We start from the raw sequence: 12,545 nt of genomic DNA, 5'->3' as shown, positions 1-12,545 counted from the left end.
CAGTAGCTGCTCTCCTCCCTGACCTCCACGGGAAGTTTCTGGGGCCTCCCCAAGTCAGGAGGACAGAGGAGAGCGGACAAGCATCCCCGCCTCCCCCACTCTTGACGCTTCTCCGAGGCTTGAGATGCGAGGCCTAGCCGAGCTGAGAACAAGGTCTCTCTAGACTGCTTCCCCAGTCTGGCTCCCAAACAACCTGCAGCCCGCCTTGGGACGCATTGGTGTGCCATGCAAACACCCCAGGGGGGAGGCCTTTAATTTATTATTCTCCTAGGACGAAACACCTGCCTTAGCCTCCGGCGGACAGGCCCTGAGGCTGGGAGCGGGGCTGGCAGACCGTACAACTTCCCTTGGACTGGAGCAACTTGAACTCTGAACCAGGCACCTGCCCCGCTGGCCTCCGGGCCCCCTTCTCCCTTAGTCCGTCAGGGTTTCACAGAGCGAATCCCTGGGCCATGCCGGGCACAGTGACCCTGCGAACATTTATTTATATTTATTGGAGCACGTCCAGGCCACTTCTTCAAACTCCGCCCGTGGCCCCTGGCACAAGACTCTATGGTCCCTCCCGGCAGCCCAGCGGTCCTAACTCCTAAATTACCCGCGCACCACGTCTCCAACTGGCTCTTCAGCTCTTTGCGGCCTTGGGCTGCTTTTTAGAACAAGCAAGCACTTTTGATACTGTGAAACATCCTATTTTTTAAAATTAGAGACCAGATATTTTTCTAACCGTTCAGTCATGATTCGAATCTCTTGCCACGTGTACCTAAAAAGAGAGACACCCTAGTTTTGAGCGCTGGGGGCTTCAAGTCAGGATGGGAATGGGAGGAATGGCAGGGGGCTTTCTGTACTGGAATTGAAGACACCCCTGATGGAAAGAAAGTAAACTGTGAACCAGGTAAAACTTGACCCACGTAGCGAGTGGGGCTGTCGAGGCCGCAATGCAGAGTATTTATGGGTACTTTTTGGCCTGTCTCACTGCCCCGTGACCTTTTTTATGTTTCTTTCCCCCCTCTTGTTGCCAGTTACTGACTTTCCAAGTGGCAGGTTCTGCAGACAGTCGGGTTAGAGGGGACCCAGGTGAGTGGGCTGGGACCAGAGGAGGTAACCAGGGATCAGCCTACGGCAGCAGCTTATACCACTGTCCTGACCAACATCTGGGAGTTCCTGAACCCTAGAGCCAGAATTTTCTGATTCATCCACAGCCACCTGGGAGGCTTGGTGTTCAGGCCTGTCTCAAAGGACCATCTCTAACTTCTTCCTAATTCTGGAACTTTCCACCAAGCATCACCATCGTTACACACAGCTCAGTGCTGCCCGTCTGACTGGCACTGCTCAGCTGCTTTGTGTGACGTGACCTGCCCCCCGCCGAGAAGATGTCTGAGTCATTAAGGAAGACGCGTGTTCGGGTGATGCCAGGACTGTGTACCATTGTGGTGGAGAACCGTCTTCTGTCAATAAAGGCTGAACGCAGCTCTGTGGCTTGGGTGGGTGGGTGGGGTTGACGGGGGAGGGAGGCGTAAAGGACAACAGCGCCCCTCGCCCCTCACAGCAGAGATACCCCCCTTACAGATGGGAAAACCGAGGCCCAGAGAGGGAACACTGAGCCCAGGTCTTCTGATGCCAGGTTCCCATTGTGCCAGACACTGGGAGGACTTTGTTGTTATCGGTAAAATTAGCCCGGCCGCCGGTCACCATCCCATGGTGCCAGGCTCTGGATGGGCATTCGCTTACTGTTCAGAAGGCGAGGCTCAGAGAGGTTGGGTAGGACTCGGGGTCCAGTGAGGAGGCAGGACTGAGTCCGTGTGTGCCAGGTCCAGAGCCCGAGCTCAGCAGCATTCCCCAGAGCTGGCTCTCGGTGCCCGCCTGGGGTCAGAGAAGGCAGCAAGGTGGGAGGAGGGGGCACCCTTTTCAGCACCAGGCCCTGCGCCAGTCACTGCTGTAAACTAGCTCATTCCATCCTCGCTACAACCCTAAGAGGCGTGTCTTACTAGTTATTACACCCATTTTGCAGACGGAGAAACTGAGGCTCAGAGGACTAATGGAGGTGACTTGCCACCCAAGGTAACAGCAAAAGGGCATATTAATTAGGAGTTGGTTGAACTCTTAAGCCCACCCAGGAAGGGGCTTGCAGCCTCACTGGGGAGACCAGATTCACACACATGCAACAATTAGCAAGTAGGGGAGGTAGGGGATGATGGGGCTGTGGGTGGTATCGGGAAGTGCTGAAGGGGGCCCCACCTCAGTGGAGAACAGGCAGGCCGCAGGGAGGGGGTGCCTGAAGCAGCCCTGGGATGCCTCTCTCCCCAGCACCCCTCTTCCTCAGCTTGGCTCCAGGGTGGCCCTGTTGACTGAAGCCTGACCAATAAGAGCATCACAACCCCCGGGCATCTCCGGTGACTGACTGGGGGGCAAGTGACTCAGGCCATACTGGTCACAGCCAATAAGCATCACCTGGGGCCTCTGTAGAAGCTCTGAGACACAGGGGTGCCCTCCTCCTGGGGTGCTAAGCTGGGAGGATGGCGGCTGAGTGGCTCGATCACCACGTGGAGAGGGCTGGGGAGCCCTTTCTTGAGTCGCATCCATTCCTTACCACAGGCAAATGGGGCCAGGTATGTACAGAGTCAGGGCAAAAATGCCAAGGCCACAGGGTCACAGGCTCTGGGCAAGAGCCCCAGTCACAGCCAGAACCCCACCTGTGCAGGGACCACACTGACGCCAGAAGAAAGCATAGAGGAGAGACGGAGGAATGAGGCTTAATTGAGGGTTTCTCTGCAGTTGGCCAACTAATGGGAGAAACATACTCATTGCCACCCTTTGAGGGCCCGCCGTGTGCATCGTGGAGTTAAACGCTGCTCCCGCAGCATCTCCCTGAAACAGCACAACCAGACACCCAGCCAGTGGGATGGTCCCATTTCCCAGATGAGAAAACTGAGTCTCAGATCATGATTGTGCAGCTTTTCTTCCCCCTCCACGAGAAATCACCCACAGTCTAACAACAAAAAGACAAATAACACTGGCTTACGAGCAAAGGGGGCTTACTCCATGCTACAATGTGCACTATGACACAGTGTATCTTATTTTTCCCTCCTACTCCCCATGGTGTAAAGCCGCCACCCCCTGTGGTGGGCAGAATAATGGCCCCCAAAGGCAGCCACATACTAATCGCCAGCACCTGTGACTGTATGCTACGTGGCAAGGGGAATTAGGGTAGCAGATGGAATCAATGTTGCTCATCAGCTGCCCTTAAGCTGGGAGAGCAGCCTGGATTATCCAGGTGGGCCCAATGTAATCACAGGCTCAAAGTAGAAGAGGGAAGTCAATGTCAAGCTCTGAAGATGGAACGAGGCCTCTAGAAGCTTCAAAAGCCAAGAAAACAGATTCTCCCTTAGAGCTTCTAGAAGGACTGCAGCCTTGCCAGCACCCTGATTTTAGCCCAGCGAGACCTATTTCGGACTCCTGACCTCCAGAACTGTAAGAGAATAAACTTGTGTTGTTTTTAAGCCACCAAGTTTGTGCTAATTGTTACAGCAGCCGTAGAAAACAAACACACCCCCATTTTACAGAAGAGGAAACGCAGGCTCAGAGAGGCCGAGTAGCTTACCTGTGATTAGCAAGGGGTAGAGATGGGATTCCGATGACACTCTGCTTCCCCACGGTCAGTCGTCTGTCTCAGAGGGCTCAGTGGACACTGTCTACTTGCTGGTTTAAAAAGGAGCCAACGCAGTGGTTCAGAGTCCGCCTGCCGATGCAGGGGACACGGGTTCGTGCCCCGGTCCGGGAAGATCCCACATGCCGCGGAGCTGCTGGGCCCGTGAGCCATGGCCGCTGAGCCTGCGTGTCCGGAGCCTGTGCTCCGCGGCGGGAGAGGCCACAACAGTGAGAGGCCCGCGTACCGCAAAATACATAAATAAATAAATAAATAAAATAAAAAGGAGCCAAAACTCTGAGGTTACGCTGGTGGGATTTAACCCTGGGTCTGTAGATCTCCTGGCCCCTTCCACGGCACCGTACTGCCTGGTGTAGTGTTTGCTCCTGAAAGGCAGCTGGTGGAGGTTAGAGGAAGGATAAAAGGTCAGAAGTAGGAGATGAGGTGGTGCCTCTGGAGGATGCTGGTTGTACCGATGCCGTTCCTCTGGGTACAGATGCTGAACCTTCCATCTCCAGAGTCACAGTCCCCCGAGTGCAGGGGTAGCAGGGCAAAGACTAAATAGGCAGCTGAAACACGGGAAACTTCATTGGCGGAAGGAAGGGAGGCAGGGCAACCGGGGGAGGAGCAACTGAGTGGGCAGCGGAAGCGGAGGCAGAGGAATTGCGAATTTACAGGCTCGCTGGTGGGGTCTGTACATCCCGCCCAAGATGTCTGAGGGATGCAAGGAAAAAGGTTCAATGTCTTTTGAGTTAAAATGGCTTCTAGGCTCCACCCAACAGGATGGCTACCATAAAAAAACAACAAACAGAAAACAACATGGGTTAATGAGGATGCGAACACATCAGAACCCTCGTGCAGTGACGGTGGGAATGTAAAATGGTGTAACCCCACGGAAACCGGCGACTGTTCCTCAAACACTTAAATACAGATTTGCCACGTGACCCAGCAATTCCCCTCTGGGAATATACCCAAAAGAAAAGAAGTGAGAGTAGAGACTCGAACAGGTATTTGCCATTCATGTTCATAGCAGCACTATTCACAGCAGCCCAAGTGTCCATCGACGGATGATGGATAAACAAAATGTGATCTATATAATGATGGAATTGTTCAACCTCAAAAAGGAAGGCAATCCTGACACCTGCTACAGCATAAATGAACCTTGAGTACATTATACGAAATGAAATAAGCCAGTCACAAAAAGACAAATACTGTATGATTCTACTTCTATGAGGCACCTAGAATAGCTAAGTTCAGAGAGACAGAAAGTAGACAGAATTGTAGCATCCACCTCAAAAGCTCATGGGATTGCACGGGACGAGGCCAGGGCACTGGAGGTAGCCAGTTGCCGTCACCCTGAGCATTCAGTTTAGACCCGGGCTGCCCACCCAGGCCTCTGTGCACACTCAGGGGTCTGATCCTTTCTCCCTTCCCTGGAGGCGCCTGTGCTAAGTCTCTCGAGGGAAGAAAAGTCGACCCCATCAGGGAAAGTCTGTTCAGCTGCCGGCAGACAGCAGCTTGCGTCCATGTTTGAAATTGAGCTGCAAGCATGAAGTGGTCCCCCGCTCCCCCGGTGGCCTTCGGGAGGGGAAGTCAAATCAGAGCTTTGTCCTCCTGAGATGGGGGCTTGCACAAGATCTCAGTGGTTGTCGGAGAATGGGCAGTGATTCCCCAGTGAGGCGGCCTGCTTTCTCTGGTCCAAATAAGCCAAGGTCAAAGTACTTCCTTCAAAAAATTATTCATTCCACACATTTCCCGGCAGGTTCCTCCGCCCACTGTTCCTGGGTAGCAGCTAGTCATCGACTTATCATCCCTCCCAAACCAGCAGGGCCTCCCCCCAACAGAAAGCATTCAGTTCCCAAAGCAGCATGGACTCTTCCCTGCCCCCTCCAGTCTCAGGATGCGACAACAGCTAATTTATCTTTCTCCCACCCCTCACTGCACCCACACCACCTTCATCGGCCAGAGCTGTCATTGGCCGACGGCCTCAAACATCCTCCAGCATCCCAGCTTGTAGGGGCTTCCCCGGGCAACCTCGCTGGCCTCCAAGTTGGACAGGTGTAATGTTTGGTGTCCTCAAACTGCCCATCACAGCAGTGGAGGGTGGCCAACTCCCTCCCATCACTGGCACCCAGGGACAGATGGACGGGGCCAGAAGGGTCGCAGGTCCTGATGCTGTGCGGCCTTCAGGTACTGGCGGATGCAGCGCGAAGCCCTCCCTGAGTGAATCAGTGTGGTCCTCGTGCTCCAGTCCTCGGGAACCAACAGCTCTGTCCATCAGGGCCAGATCCCACCGACGGACATTGAGGCAAGAGGCGAAACAGTGAAGGTGACCCGAAGGGCCCTCCAAGGCAGGTGATAGCAAGCACAGTGGTGACACCTGTGAGCAAGATGGGCTGCGAGTTTGGAGAAGGCTTTCCTTCTCTTCTTTGTCCTCCCAACCTGGGCTGGAGGATGCCTGCCTCTTCATGCACCCTCCAGGACATGGGAGGGTTCGTCCTCTCCTCCTCGGAGGGAAGGGGCAGGCAGAGGGCTGTGAATCACATAAAAGAAGTCTCCCAATGCCCTTGAACCTACGGCTATGCAATTCTCTGCTAATGAGAGAACTAAGCCTGGTAATGGGACGTTGCTAGTGATTCACTACTAGGGGCCACATGGGGAGCAAAATACCATTTTACGCTCTTAATAAAAAATCATTCATACCCTTTCCTGGGTGACGCAACAGGATCCGAATAAGCACCATTACAAAAATAGGTTTTCTCTTGTCTTGTCTCTATTTTTCTTGCTTTGTTATGCTGCTATAAGATGATTACATCATGAGCTGGTCTCAGAGTAAAAATAATAATAATAAGATTCTATGCTCTGATATAAAATGAGCCTAAAAAGAACACCTGGATCCCACAAAGCAGGCACCGGAAAGTGGCTGGAAACTGGGGTGTTTGGGTTCAATTCAATTCAGTGACGCAGCAAAATGTCTTAAGAGACAAAACACAGACTTGCCAACAATGGAGAGGAGGTGATTTCTGCTTGGAAGGGGCCACTTCTGAGACTTTTATTGAAACAGGAGCGACTTGGGGGTCAGCAGCCTTGCAGCAGTTTTAAAAAGCAAATTCCCAAGGTGCAGGCGAGGGCCTGCAGTCAGCAGATCAGTGCGGTTTCTCTTGCCCGTGGACCTGCAAGTGGCCGGCAGGACCGGGGTCAGGTGGAGGCCGGGCTGTCCATGGTGGACAGGAGGTGAATGATCTGGGCCCGCTCGGCCGGGCTGACGTGCTGACATATGTACACCACGGAGTCCACGGCCACCTCGGGGTTTTCTTGAACCAGGCTGCATGGGAGGGGAAAGAAGGGTGAGGTCATTCCTGCTCCTGAGTTCAATGGGCCCTACGGCAGCCCCAGATCCCTGTGCAGGGCCCCTTCCCATTCCTGGGGCGGGGGGCAGCCAACCACCCAGAGCTCCCAACACTCTTCCTGCTGTGGTCACTGTCACACGAGTCCTGGCTTTTGCGCTCGCTGACAAGTCCAAGAGGTGGGTGGGCAGGCGGGGCGGGCACTCACCCTCGGATGGTCTTGAGGACAGAGTCTCGCTTCAAGTACTCTATGTTCTCGCGGATGGTGGAGCGCAGCCCCTCTCCCGCCTGCCAGTGCTGCTCCAGCCACTGCACTGCCGTCTGGTTGTTGTCCCACAGGTAGGCCTGGGGAGCGAACAGAGGCTGCGTCAGGGAGGGACACCCTGCCGGGCGGGGCTCCCCCTCGGGCCCCCCTTGGCCCCCGCCTGCCAGCCCACCCATCTCTGCCCCAGGACCTTGACGGCCCCCTCCATCTCCATGAACCAGCGGCGCAGCATGGACTGGACGTGCACGTGGCTGAGGTCGCTGCAGGCCTGCAGGACCTCCTGCTTGACCTGGTCCTCCAGCAGCAGGCGACGCAGACGCCAGTACAGGAAGGTGCGGGCGGTCTTCCAATCCAGGATGTCCTGTGGACAAGCCCCGGGCCTGAGCCCCCAGAAACGGTGGGGCGGGGGACTCGGGAGGTTGCCGGGGCCCGGCCCTGTGCTGGGGAAGGCTCTGGGACCATTCCCATTTTACAGGCCGGGAAACTGAGGCTTGGAGAGGCGGCAGAGGCAGGACACTGCCAGGTCTCTAGGCTGCCTCTCCTGGAGAACAAACCTGGCGCCCACGTCCACCTCCAGACACAGAACACGGGCTCACCAGAGGGACGGAGGGCTTAGGCGAGGTAGGAAGGAGCACGGGACGCAGGGGGAGCAGGACTGGGGATGTCCTCGTGGGGACAGGGCAATAGGGCGGGGTTGTGATGGTCAGTGGTGGGTGAATGCAGGGTGGGAACAATGGTTCCCAAATCTGGACCTGCAGGTCTAAACACACACAGAGGTTAGACTGGTGGTTCCCAAACTTGGCTACTTATTGGAATCTCTTGGGGATCTGAAAAAAAAAAAATACTGATGTCTGGCTTCTCCCCACTCCCACCACCCATATTCTGATTTAATTGGTCTGGAAAGCCACCTAGGCACTAGGATTTTTTTGTTTTAAAGCTCCCCAGGTGATTCTAACGTGTGGCATTTGACTCATCCCAAAGCCCTGAGCCCAAATATCCTCTGTGTGTTGGAAACCAGGTGACCTTAGGATGGGCCATTCGCGCCGACCCTAGAGCTGCAGGCTCTTACAGAGATGGTACCCTTCTCCAACATCCTGCTGGGCTTGTCGTGGAGGTCGGCGAACTGCACCGCCACCTGGTGGTAGATGGGCAGCAGCAGGTCCTCCCGGGCCTTCAGCTGGCCCTCCAGCTCCTTGCGGTGCTTGTCGGAGAGCTCAGACATTCCTGCAGGCAAGGGCAAGAACCAGGGTGGGCAAGACAGGCCTCAGCTTTAACTCTGATAATGCCCAGAAGTCAAGTCGCTCGTGCAGCCTCAAAAATGCACCCAGAGTTGCAAGACAGCATTCAACACGCAACTTCAAATTTATCCCCTTTTATCAGGCCCGCTGTGCTTACAGGACACTATCAGTTACCATTTGTAATATATATGGTAAAATCTAAGGGGGACTATTATAAACAAGTCTATGCCAATTCGATAATTTAGATGAAACAGACCAATTCCTTGAATATACAAACTATGAAAGCTCACCTAAGAGGAAACAGATTAAACTGAACATTCCTATATATAATAAAGGAGTTGAATTTGTAGTTAGAAACCTGCTATCAAAGATTTAAAGACATAGTGCCAATTCAAACTCAGAAAATAGGAGGAAACAATTCTCAACTCGCCCTGTGATATCAGCATTACCCTGATACCAAATCAAAGAAATTATACACCCGTCATCACCATCATCATAAATCCTGTGAATTTATGATGACACAGATCAGTTATCAGTCATAAAGACACTGACACCTAACATGGACTTTTAAAGAGAATTACACCTAAAGTTACAAGTGAAACAAAGCTGTCACTCAAACAAAAATATGTCTGATGGAAAAATTCTAAAGGGTAATTTTGCTACCAAAATTCTAATGTTTCTTATTGGCTCGAAATACTTCAATTATTATATCTTGTGTGTGCCGAGAAATACATTCACTAAGGCATAGTGTATATTTTTTAATGTTAAAGGAGTTGATACACTGTATGTGAACATTTAAAATATCTCATAATTTTTGCTGCTGGGTTTTGGTATGTCTTCACTATTTTTAACATACCAGAAACCTCCAGCAATGAGAGGGCTGAGCCTCTGTTGACCTCTGAGAAGTGATTCATTTCAGACCCACTCACCTAGCTGTTCCACAAGCTTCTGGTAAATTGGGTCGATTCTTCTCATGGTCTTTACCAGATCTTTCTTCCGGTACTTAATCTCCACTGTTCCCTCTGGCTCCAGAACACTCGCTCTGAAAAAAACAGCAGCAGGGGGGGTGGTGTGTGAGGTGTCCCCCAGCAAGCGACAGCCAGAGGACACGGCAGGGGGAGGCAAGACAGCCAGGAAATCTGGTGTCAGTCCTCTGCTCTTTCATTGACTCACTGTGTGACCCTGGGCAAGTCACTTCCCCTCTCTGGTCATCTGCTTCTACATCCATAGAATGAAGAACTAAACCAGCTTTTAAAATAAAGTGTTCTGGGACTTCCCTGGCCGTCCAGCGGTTCACACTCCATGCTTCCACTGCAGGGGGTGCGGGTTTGATTCCTGGTCGGGGAACTAAGATCTCACATGCCTCATGGTGAGGCCAAAAAGTAAAAAATGGAATGGACTATTCTGAACTCTGGAAGGCCCTTTCAGCTCCAAGAGCCTATGACTTTCTCCAGAACAACATAAGCCTCGAGCTCTTCAGCCACAGTCCTTTGTGGCCTTCCTAATCTCTGCTCTCCTAGGGCCAGGGTACTGTTTCTCATCTCTTTAAAGCGCACAAAGGCACACGGAGGGATCCAAGGTATGAGTGACCCTCTCATTCCCAACTCTCTCACTCACCCCTCAGGCTCCCCCTGCCCCCTTTTCTTTTGATAGCTTGGAAACCCTGAGCAATACTATATGTAGCTCTGAGCTTCCTGGTGGCCAGAGTGAAAAGTTAATGATGGCCCCATTCAAGGCTGTTCTCGTCCTGAGTCTTCCGGGAGGGTGATCTCAGCAGCCTTCCATGAAGGTCTAGGGCCACTGAAGGCAGGGCAGGTTTGGCTCATTTGCACCATATCACAATGCCTAACCCACCGCCTGAGACATAGGAGGTACCTAATAAATATTCATTGGATTAAGGAATGAATAAGGGAATAGACACAGGAAGAAGGTGCCGATCTATATTTTGGGCAGAACTACTCTTGAAGCTTTTAGAGTCTACACAGGATTTGGCATAGTCTTCATTTTGAAGGCACTCAAACACTGAGTTGCAAGTATTATTGTAATTATCCTTTCTGTAAGAGTTCCTGGGATGAATTCCTGATTCAAAAAAAAAAAAAGTGCCAAGAAGGTTTCTCTCCCCTGAAGAACTGGTATCCTCTCATGCAAGTATTCATTCAGTCATTTGTTTGGCCAGTATTTCCCAAGCACCCACTAGGAGTCAGGCACTGTACTGGGCCCTGGGTTATATAAAACTGAAAAAAGAGCTCTACAGAAGAGCTTTGGGAGAGACTCAGAGTCTAGTAAGAACTAGATGACTGGTCATATTTCCCTTTTCATCCTGGCTGCCAGGAAGCTCAGATGCTTTGGGTCTTTCTTAATTTGATTGCAAACTTCCTTGGGAAGCAGGTGAGTATAAGTGATGAAAGAAGAGACAATTCCTCCACCACTTCTGGGCTCCAGCCACTAATTCTACTGAGACCATCCAGTCGCACACTGGATGCTAGTTTCAGATTGGTAAAACTGGAGGCTCTCTGTCCCTTCAGAAACTCAGAACACCCCTGTGATGCTCAAACCAGTGGCTCAAAGGTGATGGGGCCTAAGGACTGGGAGTGAGAACAAGAAAAGGCTAAGGTGGGTTGGGGGTGGCGCATCCACCTGCTCTCTCTGTCCGCGTATATTTCTATGCACAGTGGGTTGATGGAGGTGTCCATGACCGCCCAGGAGCCTCCCCGGAGCTCCGCGCAGGGCGGGATGTAGATCAGGACAGGCTGTTTGTACTTCCGGAGGCCATCCACGATGTAGGCTCCAAACTTCAGCACCTGGTCGTACATGTCTGAAAGGCAAGGCAGCCGCCCGGTGAGGTGACTGCAGGCCCCGGTCTTCGCTGTCCTGGGGGTTCTGGGAGAGCGTGGTCAGCTGGGAGGCTGTACAGCGCTACGGAAAGACTCTCACTGGGCCGAGAGGCATTGCTCCCTAAGTGCTCACGGGACCTTGGATGGGTCCCCCTCCCTTCCTGGGCCTCAGTGTCCGCACCTGGAAAAGGAGGGACAGAACGATTTCTAAGATTCCTTCCAGCTCTGACTCCGAGATGCACCTGGCCTGTCCCACTATTCCCAGAACAGAACCCTCCCCAACAATAACACAGGCCCTTCCCTCCTGTCCACAGGCAGATGGTCCTTATTCTCTAGCAAGAGGCGTCCATCCAGTACCAGGCACCCTACATGGTAACAACAGCACCATAACAAAATCCACCATAACCACACTGAGAGTAAACACCACGTGCCAGTGATGGGCTCAGCGAGTCCTCACCTTGGCCCTTGAGTTGGTCCTATTCTTATTCCCCTCATAGAGGAAGGAAACTGCGGCTCGGAGCAGTCACCCACCCAGCAAGGATTCAGACCAGGTCTGCCGCCCCCGTCCGGCTCTTTCCTCAACATCCCACTGATGGTCACTGTATCTTGAAATGCGCTTGGTGGCTTCAGAAGCACTTGCCTGACTGTCAGGTCACTGATGCTCACGGCAGCCCCCTGAGGAGGGCAGGCGCCTTCTCCCCATCTTACCAAGCGGGGAGGTGACAGCCCAGGTCACTGGGCAGCTTCCCGGGGCCGCCCCTGCCTCCCCTGCCGCTCCTGGTGTGACCGTGACCTCTAGCAAGTCACACCAGGCACCCTCAGTTCCTCAACTGTAAAACGGGCAGCGTTACCTGAATGGCTCAGGGTTGGGGGAGCTGAGCTAAAGTGATGGTGGGACCCCGAGGGGGCTGTCCTGAGTGCTGACCCCGAGGCTTCAGGGCACCCACAAGGAAGGCCACTTTACCTTTCATGCCACCGGAGAAGCCCCTCCAGTTGGCAAAGATCATGAGGGGCAACTTCTCCCGGTTGAAATCCTGGATGGCCTGCGCTGTCTTGTAGGCCGAGTCTGGGAACCACACCTGGCCGGCCTGCTGGATTATCTGCAACACAGAGTGGCCTGGGTCTGATTCCTCTGTGCAAGGGCAGCCCCGGAACACAGGACGGCCGCACACTTCACCTCGGAGGACAGGCAGTCTGATCTGCGTTGGCACCAAGCCC

At 53.2% G+C, this 12,545-nt stretch overlaps 2 protein-coding genes across 5 annotated transcripts in view; both read right to left on the bottom strand.

Moving 5' to 3' along the window:
* Positions 1–3,712, bottom strand: part of MYO1H (myosin IH) — a 143,921-nt gene extending 140,209 nt beyond the window's left edge. Inside the window, exon 1 of the mRNA XM_060310194.1 lies at positions 3,599–3,712. The gene's annotated coding sequence lies outside the window, so the exon portion shown is untranslated. The remainder of the gene's footprint in view (positions 1–3,598) is intronic.
* A 3,115-nt stretch (positions 3,713–6,827) lies between these two features.
* Positions 6,828–12,545, bottom strand: part of ACACB (acetyl-CoA carboxylase beta) — a 135,595-nt gene continuing 129,877 nt past the window's right edge. For 3 of the 4 annotated variants that reach the window (XM_060310190.1, XM_030860623.2, XM_060310191.1), the window contains 7 exons: positions 12,292–12,427; positions 11,131–11,308; positions 9,423–9,535; positions 8,325–8,479; positions 7,446–7,616; positions 7,199–7,335; positions 6,828–6,968 (listed from right to left, as the gene is read on the bottom strand). In XM_060310190.1, coding sequence (XP_060166173.1) covers positions 6,842–6,968; positions 7,199–7,335; positions 7,446–7,616; positions 8,325–8,479; positions 9,423–9,535; positions 11,131–11,308; positions 12,292–12,427 — 1,017 coding nt within the window. In that variant the 3' untranslated portion in view covers positions 6,828–6,841. Of the gene's footprint in view, positions 6,969–7,198; positions 7,336–7,445; positions 7,617–8,324; positions 8,480–9,422; positions 9,536–11,130; positions 11,509–12,291; positions 12,428–12,545 lie in introns of those variants that run through there. The other variant, XM_060310192.1, reaches the window with a different exon arrangement.

Source organism: Globicephala melas, chromosome 13 (assembly GCF_963455315.2).
Source record: "Globicephala melas chromosome 13, mGloMel1.2, whole genome shotgun sequence".
Taxonomy (NCBI): domain Eukaryota; kingdom Metazoa; phylum Chordata; class Mammalia; order Artiodactyla; family Delphinidae; genus Globicephala; species Globicephala melas.
Note: the sequence above shows the minus strand (reverse complement) of the source record. Positions and strands in the feature narration are given on the sequence as shown.